The sequence below is a fragment of the Rhinolophus sinicus genome, chromosome 13 (assembly GCF_057876585.1).
Source record: "Rhinolophus sinicus isolate RSI-liver-muscle chromosome 13, RSI-T2T, whole genome shotgun sequence".
Lineage (NCBI taxonomy): Eukaryota > Metazoa > Chordata > Mammalia > Chiroptera > Rhinolophidae > Rhinolophus > Rhinolophus sinicus.
Genome location: NC_142513.1, coordinates 47,047,975 through 47,067,975, shown reverse-complemented (window position 1 = coordinate 47,067,975; position 20,001 = coordinate 47,047,975). Strand labels below are relative to the sequence as shown.

Sequence of the window (20,001 nt, the reverse complement as noted above, 5' to 3'; positions counted from 1 at the left end):
CCAAATAAACAAACTAAGATTTTAAAAAAAAGGAATAATCATTCAAACCTGAACTCTCAAAATTTCATACTTTCCTACTATCTCCTTTTAGACAAGCTGCCCTAATGCCAAGATAGGAGACTGTCAGCCTAAATCAGGGGCTGAAGTCTAGCATCCATATGTGGGCCAGTCCAGCCCACAGCCTGCTGTTGAAAGGCCAGTGAGCTGAGAATAGGGTTTACATTTTTAAAAAGTTGTTTAAAAAACCGTGAAAGAAGCACATACAACAAAGACTGAACATAGCTGGCCTGAAGTACTTATTACTACCTGGCCCTTTAGAGAAACAGGCTGCCCTCCTTGCTGTAAATCAACATTTCATTTAAGGAGTTTTATCGTATGAATGTCAATGAGCCTACAATGTGGCAAGCACTGATAATGAACTTGTTTTCTTGTTGAGTTGTGAAAGTCCTGTCTAGTGATTTTGGATGTAAGATCTCAGATGTATGATTACAAACATGCTTCCCCCACCCAGAGCACCTCTTTTCAATCGCTTAAGAGACAACTTTCTGTGAAGCCCAATGTATCCTATTCTTCTTTATTGGCTCATGCTTTTCGACTTCTGTCTAAAAACCTTTATATGACAGGTTACAAGGGTTTTCTCTCATGTTTTCTTCTAGTTTTTAATTTAAGTTTTAAATTTATGACTATGAATCATTTGAGTTGATTCTGGATATGGTGCAAGACAAGAATTTATGTTGGCTGCTTGCTATATGGTTATCCAACCATTCAAAGCCATTCGTTAAAAAGACTATCTTTTCTCCAATAAACTGTGCACTTTTGTAAACTGTGCACTGAAAATTGTGAGGGGGAAATCCAGTTTCATTTTTCCACACTGTGTCAGTATTTGTGGGTATGTATTTGGACTTCCTATTCTGTTCCACTCAGTATTTTTCTGTGACCATATCCACTGATATATTTCTCTCTCTACACCAATACCAACAGTCTTGATTACTGGAGTTTTAAAATGAGGCCTGTAGTCAGGAAGTGTCAGTCCTCCAAATTTGCTCCTCATTTTCAAGGCTCTTCATACTATTCTAGGTACCTTCCATTTCCATATGAAGTTTATAAGCAGCTTGTCAATTTCTACAGTAATTCGATTGGGAAGGGGTTGAACCCACAGGTTAATTTGGAGAAAACCAACAAATCAACAATATTGGACACAGTATACTCCTCCGTGATTTCAGGTCTCTTAAAATTTCGCTTAGCAATATTTTGTAGTTTTCTGTTTGTAAGTCATCAACATTTTTTAAAAACTCAGATTTATCCCTTCAACTATTTCAATTTTGGGGGGAGGGTGCTATAAATGTCATTCTGTTTTCTTATGTATAAATACATACAACTGACTTTTATTTATTGATCTTTTATTCTGCAACCCAGCTAACCTCAGTTATTACTTCTAGTATGTTTATTTGCAGATACCATCAGATTTTCTACATAATCAGTCATATTATGTGTGACAACTTTCACTCTTTCCAACCTGAGTGCCTCTGATCTCTTTGTATTTCTGTCCTGCACTTGCTAAACCGGTGGTGCGATGCTGAACAGAAGTGGTGACAGCAGACGTCTTGCTCCTGAAGTTGGGAAAGCTCCAGTCTCTCACCACAAGTGCCTGTGAGCTCTTGGTTTGACAGAGGTGCCCTTTATCAAGCAAGTTAATGAACTTCTTTTTAACATGCACACCTCGGAGATACTGAGGGTCCGGTTCCAGACCACCGCAGAAAGCAAATACTGCAACAAAGCAAGTCCGGATCTTTTTGCGGGTATAAGGTTTTGTCTTCAATTTGTGGGAAGAAAAAAAAATGCAACATCTGTGACACGCAATAAAACGGGTGTGCGTGTACTAGATTGCTGACTGTTTTTATCAGAAATAAAATTTGAAATTGGCCCAATACTCTTCCCCCACTTCATCTGCTGAGATGATCATATGATTTTTCTTTTCTAGTTAATTTATAATGTGGAAAAAACTGTGCAATATCCAGCATAAACCTCTCTTGGTCATGTCCTGCAATCCTTTTACGTATCATTCGATTTGATTCTCTTAAGTGCTAGGAACATTTACATCTATGTTCATGCTCTGTGCGAGTGGTTTTGATACAAGAGTACAAAGCTGTCCTCAAAAAAAAAAAAAAAAAAAAAAAAAATGAATTGGGTTCCACTCCCTCCTGCTTGTAGTTTCTGCTGAAAAATCAGACGGTCATCTAATGGGCTTTCCTTTATAGGTTACCGTCTTCTTTCCCCCAGCTGCCTTGAGAATTCTGTCACTAATTTTTGACAGTTTTAATACAATGTGCTTTGGAGAAGGCCTTTTTGGAAATGTATTATAGAATTGTACACTTGAAACTTATATAATTTTATTAACTAGGGTCACCCAAATACATTTTTAAAAATGAATTGGGGATAATTCCCTCATTTTTCTGAACTGGCCTGTGAAGAACAGATATCTGTCATTACATGTGTGGTAGAAACCAGCAGTCATCTGGTCTTGGAGATTTATTTCTGGAAAATTCCATTTCTTAAGTAGACACAGGGCTATTCGAGTCACCCATTTCTTTTTGAGTGAGCTTTAAGCAATGTGCATCCTTTAAGGACCTTGTTCATTTCACCTATAAAGTTCAATTTGTTTGCCTAAAGTTGTTCATCATACCTCATCTTTCAACGGTGATGAAAGCGCCCTCATTCCTGATATTGATATGATTTGTGTGTGTTTTTTCCTGATCAGTCTAGAGGGACGTTTTATGAATTATATTGACTTTCTCAAAGAACCAACTTGTTTTCTTTGATTTTTCTGTTTTCTATTTCATGGATTCTTGCTCTGATCTTATTTTCCTTCTTCCGCTTATGATCTGGGCATTGAAATATCTTTCAGTTTCTACCTAACATGTTCAAGTTTTCCCTCCAATTTCTTGAAGATATAGCACGTGGGTAAAATAACTGTTTTAACGTTCTTATCTAGTAATTCTATCACTCGTGTCATTTCTGGGTCATCTTCAATTGACTGATTTTTCTTCTTATATAGGCTGCATTTTCCTATTCTTTTGCATGCCCGATAATTTTTTAACAGCTTTATTGAGACATAACTCACATATAACACTGTGTAAGTTTAAGATATACAATATGATGATTTGATACACATATATATTGTGAAATGATCACCACGTAAGGTTAGTTAACACCGCTATCACCTCATATAATTAGCTCTCTATTTTTTATGGTGAGAACATTTAAGATCTGTTCTCTTAGCAACTTTCAGGTATAAAATACAGTACTATGAATGCTAGTCACCATGCTGTACATTAGGTCCCCAGAACTTACTCATCTTGTCACTGGAAGATACCCTCGGACCACATCCCCATTCCCCCAACTCATCCCGAGTACCCAGCATTGTACGCTCTGTTTCTATGAGTTCAGCTTTTTCAGATCCCACATGTACGTGAAATCACACAGTGTTTGTCTTTCTCTGACTCATTTCTCTCAGCACAGTGTCCTCAAGATCCATCATGTTGTCTCAAATAGCAGGATTTATTTTACTGAATACTATTTCGTGTGTGTGTGTGTGTGTGTGTGTGTGTGTGCCGCACGTGCAGACACAGACACAGACACACACACACACACACACACAACTTCTTTATCCAATTGTCTGTTGATGGGCACTTAGGTTGCTGGCATTGTAAGTAACGCTGAAGCGAACATGGGGGTGCAGGTACCTTTTTGAGATAGTGCTTTCATTTCCTTCAGATAAATACCCAGAAGTGGAATTGCTGGATCATAAGGGAGTTCTACTTTTAATTGTTTGAGGAACCTCAATACTATTTTCCATAGCAGCTGCTCCAATCTGCAATCACTCCACAGTACCCGAGGGCTCCCTTTTCTCCACATCCTCACCATCACTTGTTGTTTGCTGATTTATTGATGACGCCATTCTGAGGTTTAGGAGCAGGCTCTATCCTTGCCCGGTGGGCTCTGGGGACAGTCCTAATCCCCGTGGGTGGTGTGTGTCTTGGCCTCAGGCACTGTCCTCACATACGTGACTGTCAGTACTTAGCTCCGCACATCAGTGCATGTACTTTCCTGTGTGTCACCCAACGTTTTCAGTGCTGCTCTTTTCTATATTTTGGCTGGTGCTTTAGTTACTTCAGATACAAAGATCCCTGTTGCTCCAATGTGGCAGGTAGTTCCCATTCATTTTTAAAAACTAGTGAGTTTGGTTGCTTTGTTTGGACAAAAACTGGCATTTGTGTGTCCCTTTACCCTCACTCACTATTCCCCCTGTATTTACAGTTTTAGCGTCACGCCTGTTAACTAAGTGCCAATGGTGACTCAGTGGGTGACTGGGGGACGGGGACGTGGGGAAGAAGGACTAAAGGAAGCTCACTTAGTACTCAGAAGTCAAAAACTCAGAATTGATTTCCCCCAGTAGAGGGGTCACGTAGGGAAGACAACACACATTGTCATATGGACTTATTTCTGTCAAATGAGTCATTAACACTTAATTTAATTATTGTAAGTGTTGTTCTGAAAAACTAAGAGCCAACACACTATACAGCACAAAATTAACAAACCCACAGGAAAGTACATGCTGTCATCATACCTTCGGTTGCCATGGCCCAACTTCCCATCTTCCGCTTCACCCCAAGAGTAAACCTCTCCTTCCGAAGAGAGGGCAAGGCAGTGCTTCCCGCCCGAGTTCACGGCCACCTTCCTGATGAGCACGTGCTGGATGGACTCCAGTAATGTAGGGGTGGACACCGACTCTGTGCCCCCAATTCCCAGTCGGCCGCCTGCACCATACCCAGTGGCATAAAGCTGGACGGGAAAAGCAACACAGACATCAGATTGCACCTAAATAGCCCCATAAACCCAATCAGCGCTCTAGACATTTCTACAACAGAGAAATGAAATTTAAAATGAAAAATCACAGCTGTTTCTAATACTTTATTTGTGCTTTATCAGAGCTCTAAAATTGAAACAAAAACTAATGACTGTTACAAATACCAAATTCAGTGTTTTGAAAATAAGGTCTTTTTCCTGAAAGCATCTCTATTTTTGCCCTGGATACCAGCTATAATTAATACCAAGAAAAACAAAAAAGATGTAATTATCTACTACACACGAACCCCTGATAATAACACCCAAGAAAGAGCCACAGAAAAATTATAAATATATTCAATATTTCAGCAAGGCAGCATATAAATCACACAGTAGACAGCACTATTTTTCTTTCACTCTAAGTGGGTGATTGTTTTGGGACACAAAACATCTTTACCATTAATTTAAAATATCAGACTGGCATTTCCAAATATCATCAAACACCTGTCCCATAAAGATCTAAATGCTGTTTCATACTGTTTTGAATGCATTGCTGCAGAACAAGGAAGCCTCAAGGACTGAAAGAGGAAGTGAACCCAAGAACTCGAATGGACAAATGAGCCTGAAGCCCGCTTCCCTGGGCAGGCAGGTCTGAGGGTCTCGAGCTGTGGGGCTAAGTCCCTGAAAGGAGACCTACAGAAAGCTGGGGCTCCAAAGGGTTATGCACTCACCCCAACTGTGAATGAGAACTAAGAAGAGAACAGGGAATGTCGTCTTTCTCAAGGTGTGCACTGGGTAGGGGTTGGTGGGGGCGGGGGGGCGCTCTCCTGAGAATTCACAACCACAAAGGCTGATCCTTAGATTGGTCTTTAGTCTGAATTATGCTACGTATGGTCTAAATCCTTAGGTAGAGAATTTAATTTACAGTGTCTTAAGGTTGGTAGTACCCAAGGGTTATAAATTCTCTTTTGATGACTGATTTCAAACCAGGCCTCAAAGAATTTCTAAAATGTTCCAAGGAAAATGGTGAGCTCATAGTTTAAAACTCACATCGTACAAGAGGAAAGAAGGAGCTATGAGTGAGCGTCAGAACAACAGTTCAATGTTATATGTAAAGAAAGAAAGAAAAGCTTGAAAATATCCCTAAGGAATAAGAGACTATAAGATAACCCAAAGCAGAACTTCCAGAAATTAAAAAGATGATAATTGAAATGAAAAACCCAGATGTATTAAAAAACAGCAGATTATAAACTGGTGAAGAGATAATGAACTGGAAGATGGATCTGAAGAACCGGTCCAGCGTAAGGCACAGGAACACAAAGAGAAAGGAAATAAGACTTGGGGCTAGAGGACAGAGAACAGACCTTCTCACTCGAACATCAATCAGAATGCAGAGCTTCAGATGGAGATCATGCAATATTTGAAAAAAAAAAAAAGTCTGGGAATTTACCAGAGTTAAAGAGCAAGGAAGCCCACTCCCTACACCCACCACCTGGCAAAAACAATATACAACAAAAAAGGGCAGCAAAAATAAAAAGAAAGCCACATCTAAATGTATCATAGTGAAACTGTAGATTACTAAAGAAAGACCTTAAAAGCAGTCACAGAGAAAAGATTTATTACCTTCATTTGGGTAAAAATTATTCTGACTGCTGACATCCCATCAGCAATAATGAAGGCCAAAAATCAGAATAAAACTTTTAATAGGCTGAGTGAAAATAATGGTTAACTGAAAATTTTGTACTCTAGAACAGGATGGCAAATTATAGCCTACGGGCCAAATCAGGCCCACAAACTATTTTTTAAATAAAGTTTTATTGGAACACAGCCACGCACATTCATTTACATCTTGTCCACAGGCTCCGTTGGTAGTTGCAAAAGACCATATGAGCCACACAGCCGAAAATACTATTGAGCTCTTTACAGAAAGTGTTTAGAACCCTTACTCTAGAAAAGGACAAAATATACTTTCAAATAAACAAACAAAAACAATCAAACAGAGGAATAACCAACTAAAGACTCTCATTAAAGGAAACTGACAATATATGCTTAAAGTAGAAGAAAAATGGTCAGATAAATGGTCTGAGACATAAGAAATAACGGTGATCAACGATGTGTGTACCATTTGGGGAAATCCAGGAAAAACAGAGTCTGTATAGAACATCTACACTGCCTGTCACTAGGGCACAGGTTACTGTGAGACGCAGGGTGACGAAGGGTCAGTGTCTGCATTACCTGGGAGGAAGGCAGACATACTAACTACGTTTAGACTTTCAACATTCGTGTTAAGAGAACCATGAAACAACTAAGGGACACAGAATTCTCCAGAAAGTACAAAGAGGGACACACTTCAACCCTTCTTCTGAGGCTAGCACCACCATGATGCTCTTGGTGGCAGCCTCGGACGTGGTTCCAAGGGTTCCCGCGGGCCCCGCCCACCCCATGTGATCCACTCCCCTTGCATGTGGGCTGCACCTACTGACTTGCTTCTAGTGGAGGGAATATGGCAGCAGGAATAGATTGTCACGTCTGGATTAGGTCACACACAACCGTGCCTTCCGTCTTGCTCTCACTGTCTCGCCCCCTCTTCCCTGGCTCACTGACAAACCAGCTGCCACGCTGTGAGGTAGCCAAAAACAGGTGGCGAGGGACCAAATCATCCTCTGTCCAGCTCTGAGATCCAGTGGGAGACTGGCTGGAGGACCGAGCCGAGCCACCTCCAGAGTCCTGACCCAAGGACACTGCGAGGTAATCAATCCAGTGCACTACCTCAATCCACTAAAGGAGGAAGCAGCCATAGAATTTTTTTGTAATGCAGAAAGAGTGTTTGACAAAAGTCGATCTCCATTCATAAACAGAAACAGAAGGGACCTTCCTTAACCTGACAAAGGACATCTACCAAAACCCGCAGTGATGTGGGGAGCGTTCAGTCACAGGGTTTCCTTTGCAGGCTGGATACAGACGACAGCAGGCCCACGACAAGCACTGCTGTTCAATACTGCACCACACTGCACCCAGCATGATGAGCTCCCTTTCTCCGGAACTGGACAGGAACGAAACTCATTTATACATTACAGCTCTCTATGAGAACATACAAAATATCTTGAAATACATCACAAAGAAAAGAGAGGAATAAAGTAACTAGACATAAAGTCAACATGTAAACATCAACTATTTCTACATAGCAGCAGCATTTAGTGTTTTAAAATACAGCACTCCAACAGCAAAGAAAAAAGGAAACATCTGAAGAATTACTGACATGTAAACAACTATGATACACTTGTACGTATTTAAAATAAAAACTGTTAACGCTATGGAGCACATGAAAGGTCAGACAGGAATGCCTGTGAGTGACAACAGCTCCCAGCACACTGTCAGAACTGTTACACTTGAGAGAATGTTCCAGCACAAAGCCTCATACACACCACGAGCCAGACCGTGGCCACAGCTGTCCCGGGTCAATGTCAGTGTGACAGGAAATGCACTCATACCTTCCCATCAGCGGTCACAGCAAAGAGTGTCTGCTCCCCTCCAATTAACTGTACGGGTCTGAGAGTCGCCAGGGCCTCACACGGAGTCGGGACTTTGACCTTGGCTCCTTCGATGCCCCCAAGTTGCCCCCTGTGATTGTGTCCCCATCCATAGATGGTGCCGCTGCCACCAGCAGAAAGAGTCCAGTCGTCCGGGCGCCTGTGAGGGACATTAAGCAAAGCGTCAGCATGGGAAGGCACGCAGGCATGCCACCCTGTGTCGTGTCTGCGTGCTGACCTGTTCATCCACTGCACGAGCTGCTCGTCCTGCTCTCTCTTGAAGATGTCGTGGCTCTCGTGGAGGACGTCCATGCTTTCACTGTCTGCCATAAGCTCCCGGACCTTCTTGGCCACCTAGAAGCATTATTATGAGGTCGTCAGTCAAACTCCTCTCAAAAGCGAACCAAGCAACGTTAAGGCAAGAAGACAGGAGGAACCCCACCCCAGGCGGAGCGTGTGGGAAGGCCAACACCAGCATGGACTTTAAGGTTACTGAGCAAAACCAGGGATGACATGATGTCCAGGATATTAACACGTCTAGGCACTACCCTCACGTCTTTACTAAAAATGAAGTTGAACTGAAGTTCACGTTCACCTACGTGCTTTCTTCCTTACGGTACTTCCTGGCAAGCGAAATGGTGCTGCCACATAACATGAGCATGTCTTACACTGCAGCTGAACAGAGAAGACATTTTTGCATCAAAAAGGAATCCGAAACGACACACAGTACCTCGTCGAGAAACGCGCGGGGCAACGGGGTCCTTCTGTCCAGGGCCACGGCGACGCGGGAGGCCATGCAGTACCTCCGGAACCAAGCCCACTTGTGCGTCTCAGCACAGCAGGGCAGGGTGTCTAGCTCCAGGTCACAAGCAAGGGCCACTAGTACCTGCAGCCACCAAAAAACAACAACATGGGCACTCAGAAAGGCAGCCAACGTTCCACTTCTCCAACGCCAACGACGGCCACCGTCACGGGTCCTGCGGGACATCGTTCAGAAGCTCCTTATCCCCTCGGACCACTGCTGATGAATTATTCCTACCCGGCTCCCAGCAACACACGCGGCCCTGGCCACAAGTCAGACCCACAAGTGCTACCCTTGCCACCTAAGTCAACACCCCGCAAAGCACACGGACCCTTACAGCACACGGCTTAGGTCACAGTCACTTCCGCGAATTCTTCATGTTCACTGACCCTGACCCCGTGACAGCTCCCCGAGGCCCCCGTCCCGTGTTACCTTGAAGAACGGGCTGTGCAGCAGCTGCTTGCCGCCCCGCACAATGGGGTCTTCATACTCAAACTGCCTCTGCAGCGCTTCCGGGAGGCCTTTCACCAGAGCGGCTAGAGCACTGCCGGTAAAACTCTGAGGAAACAACAAGATTGTACCCTATCCCAGGGATCCAAAACGCAGGGCAGTTGAGTATTTTGTCTCTATGAGTCCAACGTATTATTATACTGATACCAGTCTCCCTAAAAAAAGCGTATTGAGATTTTCAAATAGAAAAAACGTAAGAGGAAATGATGAACACTAAAATAAAAAGAGGAGTTGAAAATTCACATCAGAATGGTTAGTGTCAACTTCAGGACAGCAAGCCCACAGAACCAGTCCCTTCTGGCCCACAAACCCATCTCCCCACATGGTTGGGATGGAACATTCTTTTACAGCAGCTACCTCATCTGGCAAAACAAAGGGAATGGCGAGTAGGACTCACAAACCCCAGCAAACACCACACTGTGCTCACAGTATTGACACATGACTGTTTCTAAAATCACAGCCTCGCCCGCACTCAGTATAGGTGGCTGTGATAAAGTCTGCCTCGTCCTTATGTGGCATGTCCCAACTCTTGTTCGTGACTTGGAAGTTTAATGGCATGTCCCATACCAAGGCCCGGGTGTCCCCGTCATTATCTCCCAGGAGCCGGTGTATGTTGATCGATTGCCCAAATTCAGTTGTAAGCAGCTTCCTTAGTCTTTGAAGGGCCCACATTCTGTGGCTGGCAGCTGAAATGACCGACAGAAAACACCAGAAGCTTGATCACTTTTCCCACCAAGTATGACAGTCACGGCCACACAGGCGCCGCTTACCTAAGGCGCTCAGCTGTGCACACGCCGCCAGTGACGCTGCCAGTCGAGGGACGATGCTTCTGTTTGAGGCGAGGTTGAGCCGGAAGTCCAGCAGACATGTCACCAAATCCATGGATGGACAGGAAAGGACACAGCGATCGGAAAGGAGGTCTTTAGGGCCTAAGGAATGAACACCACAAATGTCCCCATGTTGGACAGGGCAAGGGCTGCCCCACAAGGAGACGTGCACACAGGGGACCAACAAGAAGGGGGCCTTATCCACCTGGATGGCACAGTTAGGGGGTGCCCACAGGCCACCATGTCTGTGTCACATAACTGTGTTCTGTACTATGCCACTGTATCTGACAAACAGCTGAAGACCACAGCCAGCAACCGCCACTTTCCCAGTGGCGAGGACGGAGCACTGCCAAAGGCAGCCAGACGGATGGGGCGCTGTCCGTCTGCACAGAGCTGGCTCCCAACACAGCGGGAGGAGGCCACAAGTCCTTCATGAGGACCCTGTGGCCACCTTGCAAAGGACATTAAGCCACCAGCCCCCTCACCTGCAGCCGGCATGATGGGGTAGACGGTGAAGCGCCAGCCCCACCCGTTCACAGACCCATCGCTGATGAACTTCCACTTGAGCTCATCGCCTGGGATACGCAGCTCGCTGGACCAGTCGGACCACTCCCGGCCTGGGGGCGGAGGGGCACACCTGGTGTGAGGTTCACTCCACCATCCAACCAACACAAACGTATTTACACACAAACTAGAGTTATTCACACTGTCTGAACAACAGTGGCTGCTCCGACCCAAGCCCCCCCAAGTGTCAGTTCATCGCACTCCTGGTGGGGCACATGTTGAGGCAGTGAACCCAGCGCTGGGGGACCGGGGACAGGCAAAGTTGCCCCGATCGATGGACGCGCTCATACCACCACCACAGTGTCAGAAGCCTAAACCGCCAGCAGGGCCCACACCCACGTCAGGGCCCACAGGGGGCTCTCCTGGGAGGCCTGACCTGGTGGCTATTACTCAGGCAATGGGAGGAAGAGCCCCAGCTTCCACCACAGAGGGTGCCGGTGTGCAAAGGCCTGAGCATGGGCCACCCTAGCGGGGCCTGGAGCAGCCCAGCCAGAGCCAGGGCCTGGGGTGCCACAGATAGGAGCTGGAGAGACAGGTCCACAATGTGCCACCAACCAGGTTCCTACTTCGAAGGCCATGAGGCAGTGGTGTGGGGTGGCCTGGAGGGGACTCCTGCTGAAAGCAGAGAAACCGGGCACATGTGAGTACATTACTGGAAACTACAGTCATCTGTCACACGGCCATAAAAAGTCCGTGCTCATCTATGATTACAGCACTTTATCCAGAGCTTTAGACCGGGGTTTAGATAAGTAACGTTCTGTGGGGGCACCGCCAGGCCCGTCGAGCACACTTGGTCTGGCTGCTTTCACTAAAGGCAGACAGGAGAGGTTATGTCAGGAGTTGGCTCTGCTGGCTCGAGATGAAGGATGACGTCTGGACAGGAGATGCCCACACATGCCTGCACTGATGGCACTGCAAAGCCCAGTGAAAGAGCATATAACCCGCCCCTTGAAAGAGGAATTGGGGGCACGGCCGCAGAGACAGGCCCGGAGGTGACGTCCCTGTCTGCACAGCACTGTGTCCACCACACGCGCTGAGCACTCACGCTGTGTGGCCCAACCTTCAATGCGATCATTAAAACACAAGTCCCTTGAACAAACTTTGTGGCATGTCAACCTTTACCGGGCCTGGCACTCACACACGCCGTACAGCACCATCTCCAACTGTCTGGGTGACGCTGGGCCTCCCAGAAGGCCTGTGTCCCTGACAAGGAGCCCTCTCACACTAGTCACCCAGTAACCCCGCCCATTCGTGGCGAGGTGCACACCCACTCGGATAATTACTTACTGAAAGTACTGGGAGGAGGTAGGTAAAACCCGCTGCCCTTTGCAGCTAAGTGGCGCATTGCCCCCCCTTAAGTCTCACATCAGCATGCAAAGCAGTATTCTCTTTAGTAACGTTAACAGTTCCCCCATGCCACGCCGCCCTCCCTTCCGACCTGAGCGCACGGAGACAATCCTGTTGACGCTGTCCATCACCGTGAGGGGGTCGTGCCGCCTCTCCGTTGAGCACTGCCGGTCAAACTCCACCCGGAGTCCTTCCGCACCTGGACGGCATGCAAGCACAAAACACGGTGACCACTCCCACCTGACAAACCGCAGGCGAGGCCAAATGCCACAGCACCCCACCTACAAACAGTGAGGCTAACATCATGTCCAATAGCTCACGAAAAGCAGAAAGTCAGGAAGAACTGAACTCACAAAACAAGAACCCAAGATCCCACCTGCAGTGGAAAAGCCAGAAGACACCCCCGCTTGGCCCATTCACTGAGCTCTCACTTCTGGGCAAATTTTTATGCTACAACCCCATAGCCAGACCAAGCTTTATTATGCTGTCCCCGTTTAAATGCCACAGAAAACTAGATCCATCAGGCATGTAGCATTAGGTCTAGAGTCTTCTGTGGGGCAAAAGAATTAATGGGGGGCAGGACCTGCACTGGGTATGGTGGAGGAAGAGGTGGGCAAATCCTCTCCCCCCAACTGGGTATGGTGGAGGAAGAGGTGGGCAAATCCTCTCCCCCCAAAATATATGTAATTCTGTGGTTACACAGAATTGTAAACAGTGATGCCTCTAGTCCTCTGCAAATCAATTAAAAGGCAAACTGGGGACAGGGACAGCTGTGGCACTCTTCCTGGCCTGGACACCTGGCATTTTCACTGTCTGCTGAGACCCCAGCCCCCAGGGATGGCCATGGGTACCTGGTATCTTCACTGTGCCACTGGAGGAAGTGTCGTCTGTGTAGGGGTGGCTACTCTCTACCACCACTGGTTGAGAGGACAGACGGCCGCTCTGTGAGTCTGTGGCTACGTCTTCCAATTCAGTGACACAGAGCTCCAGCAACATATCTGCCACCTGAGGGAGGAAGTAGGGGGTCATAAGACTGCCCTCTGCTCGCCCTGCTCTAGATCTTTCCACAGGGGCAGGAGGCAGGGTGGAGGACTTGGGAGTTTAAGAAATTGAGTTCAAACCAGGGCTCGGTGTCCTCGCCTATAAAATAAAAGAGCACAGAGCTCGCAGAGGAGCTGGGCAGCGGGGGGATCTAGTGCAAGTCGCCAGAGGCGCCTGACACACACAAAACAGTATGCTCCAACTGAAGAGACAAAACACCTGTGACCACAAGACCGAGTATTTCCTGCCTCAGGAAGGAGCAGAAAGGTGACAAAAGGACCCAGATCCTGGAAGGCACTGGGGGTCAGGCTGGAGTGCAGGGGACAGAGGGGAGCGGTCCCAGCCACCCAGCCAAACAGCGGCAGGCAGTCTGCACAGGCTCCACAGACACCTGGGTCCTCCTGGCCCAGGACGGGAGGGGGGGTGTCGGCCCCGCACCACATCCTCCACAATCCATAACATCCTTGAGTCACTTCAGAACTTAAATGATCAATACTGGTGATTACAAACTCCTTGATGGCTATTTTTAAAAACAGGAGCATGTTGTGACAGCAAAATGCATGGACCAACACATTTTTTTAATTTAGAAAAAAACAAAACTATTCTCTCTTCTGTACTTTTCAAAAACAAGTAATTATTTTTCCCTGTTTTTCTTCACGTTTAGATAACAGATTAGCTTAGTAAACAGCTTTATGAACGACAGACTAATCGCTGCCATCGAGGCATTAGCATTATAAAGCCAGATGTCTCTCTCTCTTTTAAGAATCCCAAATATTACGTCTGGTGGGACATAGGAGTAGCGTCTTGGCACCAGCCAAGGCAGTGTAAAGACAGTTCTACCTCTGTTTCTGTCTCCCCTGAACCTGGTGTGTCCCTGAGACGCAGATATGAGCGTCACCAACTCCTACTGCACAGCCCACCAGGGTCGTCTGGGCTTCAGAACCTTTCAGGGCAAAGCCGGTCAGTCCCCAGGAGTAGCTGGCCACCTTCTCAGGAGAGGGTGACAGAGGATCGCAGACATGGCCCTGCCCACAGAGCACTCAGGGCCCAGCCCCGTTTCTCCTACTGGCAGCCCAAGTGTCCTTTAGGCAGGGACAACCTTTCGGGACCTCAGCTTCCTCCTCTGCCAAAAAGGGACCCGCCCTCGATACCGAGAGTGCCCTGAGCACTGAGCCCAGCTGATGTGTGACAATCTAGGCAGGCTTACCAGGCACGCACGTCCTCTCCTCTCACAGAGGCGATGAACTTGTGAAAAAATTAACATTGTACCTGTGACGATTCACCTTGATTTAATCTCTTAGAATTACGCCAAGTAACTTGCCTTGAAAACTAAAAAATAGGGAACCTAGAACGTTTTCAGTTCTTCCTATGATTAAAAAATGACAAGCGATTTGTTATTTCTTAATAAAATATCTACCAAACTATTTACTATGTTCTCAAGACCACTCAAACATACTTAAGTACTTTATGGTTTTGGTGGTGGTGCTACTGGGCCCAGAAAAACACAGATGACACGGCATCAGACCTCCTAACATGGCCAGCTCTAAAAAAAGCAGAGCAAGGCCGCTGATAAGTCTTTAAGGAAACCCAAGGACTTCAGGACTGATCAATCTTATTTCTAAGATACACTGATATAAGGCCAGCCATTATGTGGCGATTCAGATTTAAATAAACTCCAGTTCCTCAGAGGCATCAGCCACATTTCAAGTACTCAGGAGCCATGTGTGGTCAAGCACTCCCCTACTGGTGGCCTGGTACAGGACACAGCCACCACGGGAGAAAGTCCTACTGGACCCCGTGCTACCAAATACCAAAACCTCTTTTAAAGCTGTAATAGGCAGAGCACTGTGGTGTCGGAGCATAAGGAGTTAGACTAATGGAACAGAAAAGAGTCTGGAAATGGTCCCGAACACACAGGAACTTAGAATATGATAAAAGTGGCTTTCAAGACACTGGGAAAAGATGGATTAGTCAATAAATGATATTGGGCAACCATGTTTGCCATCGAGGAAAAAATAAAGTTGGGTCCCCACTTATCCTTGCATCAGGATAATCCCAGATGGCTCACCAAGGTCAAGGTCATAAATGCAGTCATAAAAATAATTACAAGAATCAGGAGAGTTTCTTTAAACAATGTCATGCTAGGAAGCCTATTTTCAGCCTGATACAAAATCCAGGAGCCATAAATGAAAGACATAGGCAGATCTGAGATCGTAAAAACAGAAAATTCAAAATGGCTAAAAATATCAAATGATGTCAAAAGCAAACTGGGGACAAGGGCAGCACACAAGACAGAAAAGGATTTGCTTCACAGGAGTCCCACTGCTGTCCCCTAGAAGAGCCCCGAGCCCCAGACAAGACACAGTGGCAACGGCAGCAGGCACAACGCTCCCTTCCGGCTATGGCTCACCTGTGGGTAGGCGGTGCCCATGCCGGACAGCACAGCCGAAAGCACGTCCCTGCCCTTGTCCCCTGCCCGGCCGCACACGGACAGCTTGAGCAGGTCCACCAGGACGCGGGTGTCATCCGAGACCAGCAGGCTGGTGAATTCATCCAAGGACTGTGGCTCTGGGCCTGAGGCTTTGCTCTGGCTTTCAACGCCCTACAAAGCCCAACAATGAAAATGAGGAATGGTATGTTTAGACAGTCACCAGTACACCCATAAACTCAAAGTATATGCAACTACTAATGACGAGTAAGGGACTGTCAGAGGCACTGAAGGCCATAAAATACCAGGTGAAGAAACATCAGGCCCCTAAAATCTCCACCACCATGTACCATGCTTGCAAGACCAATGAAGTGTTTTACAAATTAACAACAGCACCTATCAAAAGCAATGCATAAACTATAAATAAATGACAATTTATACTGTGACCAAGTTCATAGCATAGGTGTAATAATAATAATTCGGAATAATTTATGCATTAAACCCTCATCCAAATAGCAAACGATGAGTCCAGACACCTAATTTATAAATACGTGTAGTGATTTTCTTATTGTCACAGATGGTTACCAAAAATTTCCATAGGATGTTTTTACCAGCAGTGACAGAATTAAAAATCAAGAGTTCCAAACATAATTAAAAATAATGCGTGTCTGTCCTCAAAGGGGTATAGTGAGAAGGTGTGAGCAGGGAAGACCATCTGGTGGCGGGAGCATCTGAGTGGGCGGGGAGGGCGTCCATGTGTGGGGGTGACTGGTGACAGAGCCAATCCAAGTGGGAGGTGTCCCTGCTTTAGGCCAGCCTAGGGAAAGGTCACAGGTCAAGCAGGGTCAGAGCATATCCCTGCGGAGGGCAGCCTGGTTTTGAGTGCCAGAAGCTGAGTGGGGGAAGGAGGGTGCCCGTGTGTGGAGTGCGGGTGGAGGTGGCAGCCAGAGGGAACACTGGCACCCAAGGGGAAGTAAATCCACTGTCAGTAGCATGAGCCAGGTTTCTCACTCTCAGAGAAGAGAGTTACAAATACAGAAAGAGAGAAGATTCGAATGAATCCTCTGCAGAGCTTGGCTTCTAGAAACTATTCCCCACTAAAAAGAACCAAAACTTCATGGAGAAATCTCTGATTTCTGGGTGGCACATGAAACATCTTGCTGAGCCTAGAATTTTGTGTTGTGGCAGAAAGCAAAAAAACACCCAAAGATTGATGGGAGCAAGTTAGAAAAACAGATATAATTCTACCAAATACTTACAGAATTAACACCAACCCTTCACAAACTCTTCTAAAAAAATGGAAGAGGGAACACCGCTCAGCTCATTGTATGAGGACAGTGTTACTGGTACCCAAAGCAGGTAAAGACATCACAGGGCAACTATAGGTGAGCAATGCTATGAATACAGGTGCAAATCCTCCACACAACAGCAGGCCAACCCAGTGACATACAAAAGGATTATATGCCCCAGACACAGAGAGGGAAGGAGCCAGGACAAGCCCTGTGTTGCTGAACTGGCATTTAAAGCACTGGTCAGGATGGCTCATGGCTTTGAGTACATAGAGAAGAGGCTGGAGGAGAAGCAAACGCTCACCCGCGATCCCATGTTTGCAGAGGGCCTAAACCAAGGACACACAGTAGCTCATCAAGCACCCAGATCTTGGTTCCAAGTCCTGGGTCCACTGAAAGGAACCAGGGCTCCCTGGACGATGGCTGAGTCCAGGCCAGGGACAGGACAGCTGCAGGATGACTTCGGGAAACACTACTGTACCAAAAGCGAGGAAGTGCCCAAAGAATCATGGGGACACATCAGAGGGACAAAGGAACCAACCAAGAAGGGATCCCAATGGCCAAGTCTGGGATAACCTGGGTGTCAAATGATGACAGTAATGTTTGCCACTATTTGAGTAAATCAGGATTCCATGAATCCATACCAAGATAGACAGATGGACAGACAGACAGAAAGACAGGCAGGCAGATAGACAGACAGGCAGGCAGGCAGACAAGGTGAGAAGGGAACAGTCTTCCTTACAGGAGAATCATATTCCAAAAGGAATGATGAAATTCCAAAACTCGCCATGTGACAACTACCAAGTAACAATGCATTCAGCTAGAATCAACAGATACTAGAACTGATGGGTGAAAACAGAATGAGGAGCGAGGTATTCACATGGCCGCAGAATGAATCCTTAGCACACTTTCATTACCCTCCAGTGGAGAAGCCTGGCAGACACTTTACGCAAGTGCTAAGAACAGCATCACCCCCAATGCAGCAAATCAACAACGCACACGGCCCAAAGGGATGCACAGAAAAACCATCCGTCGTGAAGATGAAAGAGACAACACACTCTGGACTGGGCCCTGGCCCTGGAAAGGACACCACTGGGATGATGTGCGAAGCCTGAGTCGGTCTGTGAGGATAAGCCATCCTGGACCAGTGCTCCTGTCTGTACTCGGGTATGTGCCTGGGCATGGAGTGTGGGGACTGCACCTGCCACTCCCCACCAGCGGGGCCCGAAATACTGCATCGCGGGACTACACGGACCGAGTAGGAGACCCCACCGGGTCCAGGATCTACAGGCTGCTTCTGCAACCTCTGTGTGCATTGAAGACGATTTCAAAACAAAACGTGAAAGAAGAAAGCCCCTTGACCTCTTTGGTTTTGGTCATGGTTTCCGCAATGATGCTGGCAGCTCCGGGGTCATCTGTCACCGGAATAAACGGCCGAGAAGAGGCGGAGGAAGCAGATGGGGTCACTGCAGAGGGGGTCACAGCATCCTCGGAGGAGACAATCTAGTTTAAAAGTACACAGGAAGAGGAAAAACTCAGCAACGTGCCACGCTTCCCACACCACTCCAAGAAGCCTCACCCAAAACCCCATGGGCCATCTGGAATGTTCCAGATTCTACAGTAGTAATGAACTGCTTACTGCCGCTGCCACCTCCAGTGGGGTCTGCGGCAACCCTGCAAAGTCACACACATTCATAGTCCCAGGAAAATATTAATATCCACAATAGCTCACACAAAGAAAAACACTAAAATCAGCTCACACCTCATTAAGCTCAGGTTTTCCCCAAAATGAGTTATAAAACCTTTTGGCTTTCGGAGCTTTAAGGTTTCAGAATTGTGGACAAAGGACTATGGATTTGCATTTACCAACTTTGTAAGGAAGTCTATTTCCATTTAATTGCTAAAACGTCTTCTCTTAAAATAGAGTATTTTCTAATTCAAGCCCCAAATCATAGCAGTGGGCAGAGACAGTGCCCTGAGCTGAGCGAAGGCATGACCCACACTTTCCGGAAGCTTCCTGACCCGATGCCACTCTGTCATTCACTTTACCTCGCCTCTCTTCTCTTGCCATGGACTTGGACTCAGTCTGTCTTCAGGATCGGCAGCCAGCACACACTCCTCCCCATTCATGGGACTGGCCACAGCGGACGTGTCAGCAGGGGCTGCTGAGGACAGGGAGCTGCACTCCACTGGGGCGATCATGCTGGCTGGCATCAGGGCCTCAACAACGGCGTCCCTGGCAGGAGAGAGCCAGGTCTGCGCTGAGCTGCCCGTCACCGCGGTGGGCCAGCGACCAGGAGGCAGGACGAGCTTACCAAGGGTTCCCTCATCTTATAGGACACACATGAAAGTGCTTTGGTACACAATGAACATTACTGCATTGTATTCGCGGGAAACGCAGATCTTATTTATCTGAATGACCACAGTGATGACAGGAGAAAAACTGCCAAACATAAAAACCCTCCTGGGTTCTTGTTGGAGCCTGAGGGTAACTGTTTGCTGAAAGCCACACACCAAGGGCGCCCAAATGTCCTCTCAACAACTGAGTCACCTTTGGTCTGAGACTGATGTTCCTGTGTCACTACTGATTTCTACTCATCGGGTCCATAGCACGACCCACTGAGAGCTGGGAACTCACTTCAGATCTGAGAACACTGCAGCAAAATCCTGGGAAAGATTCAGCCACCGAAACTCTGCCTTTTCAAGTATCAGAGTGCAGTGGATGACAGGTGGTCTTAACATCGCTGAGTACTAGCATCAACTAATTCCTCTTCTCATCCCCCACATATTCGTGCTTAGAGTTTATTGGCCATGAAGA

At 46.8% G+C, this 20,001-nt stretch overlaps 1 protein-coding gene across 3 annotated transcripts in view; it reads right to left on the bottom strand.

The window, feature by feature from the left end:
- Window positions 1-20,001, bottom strand: part of HERC2 (HECT and RLD domain containing E3 ubiquitin protein ligase 2) — a 154,079-nt gene that overhangs the window by 15,201 nt on the left and 118,877 nt on the right. For all 3 annotated transcript variants that reach the window (XM_019753190.3, XM_019753191.3, XM_019753192.3), the window contains exons 67-79: window positions 19,233-19,419; window positions 18,546-18,686; window positions 15,877-16,068; window positions 13,277-13,430; window positions 12,517-12,624; window positions 11,000-11,131; window positions 10,458-10,616; window positions 10,255-10,373; window positions 9,610-9,735; window positions 9,106-9,261; window positions 8,614-8,729; window positions 8,337-8,535; window positions 4,628-4,842 (exon numbers count right to left, since the gene is read on the bottom strand). In XM_019753190.3, the coding sequence (XP_019608749.2) occupies window positions 4,628-4,842; window positions 8,337-8,535; window positions 8,614-8,729; window positions 9,106-9,261; window positions 9,610-9,735; window positions 10,255-10,373; window positions 10,458-10,616; window positions 11,000-11,131; window positions 12,517-12,624; window positions 13,277-13,430; window positions 15,877-16,068; window positions 18,546-18,686; window positions 19,233-19,419 (2,004 nt within the window). The remainder of the gene's footprint in view (window positions 1-4,627; window positions 4,843-8,336; window positions 8,536-8,613; window positions 8,730-9,105; window positions 9,262-9,609; window positions 9,736-10,254; window positions 10,374-10,457; window positions 10,617-10,999; window positions 11,132-12,516; window positions 12,625-13,276; window positions 13,431-15,876; window positions 16,069-18,545; window positions 18,687-19,232; window positions 19,420-20,001) is intronic.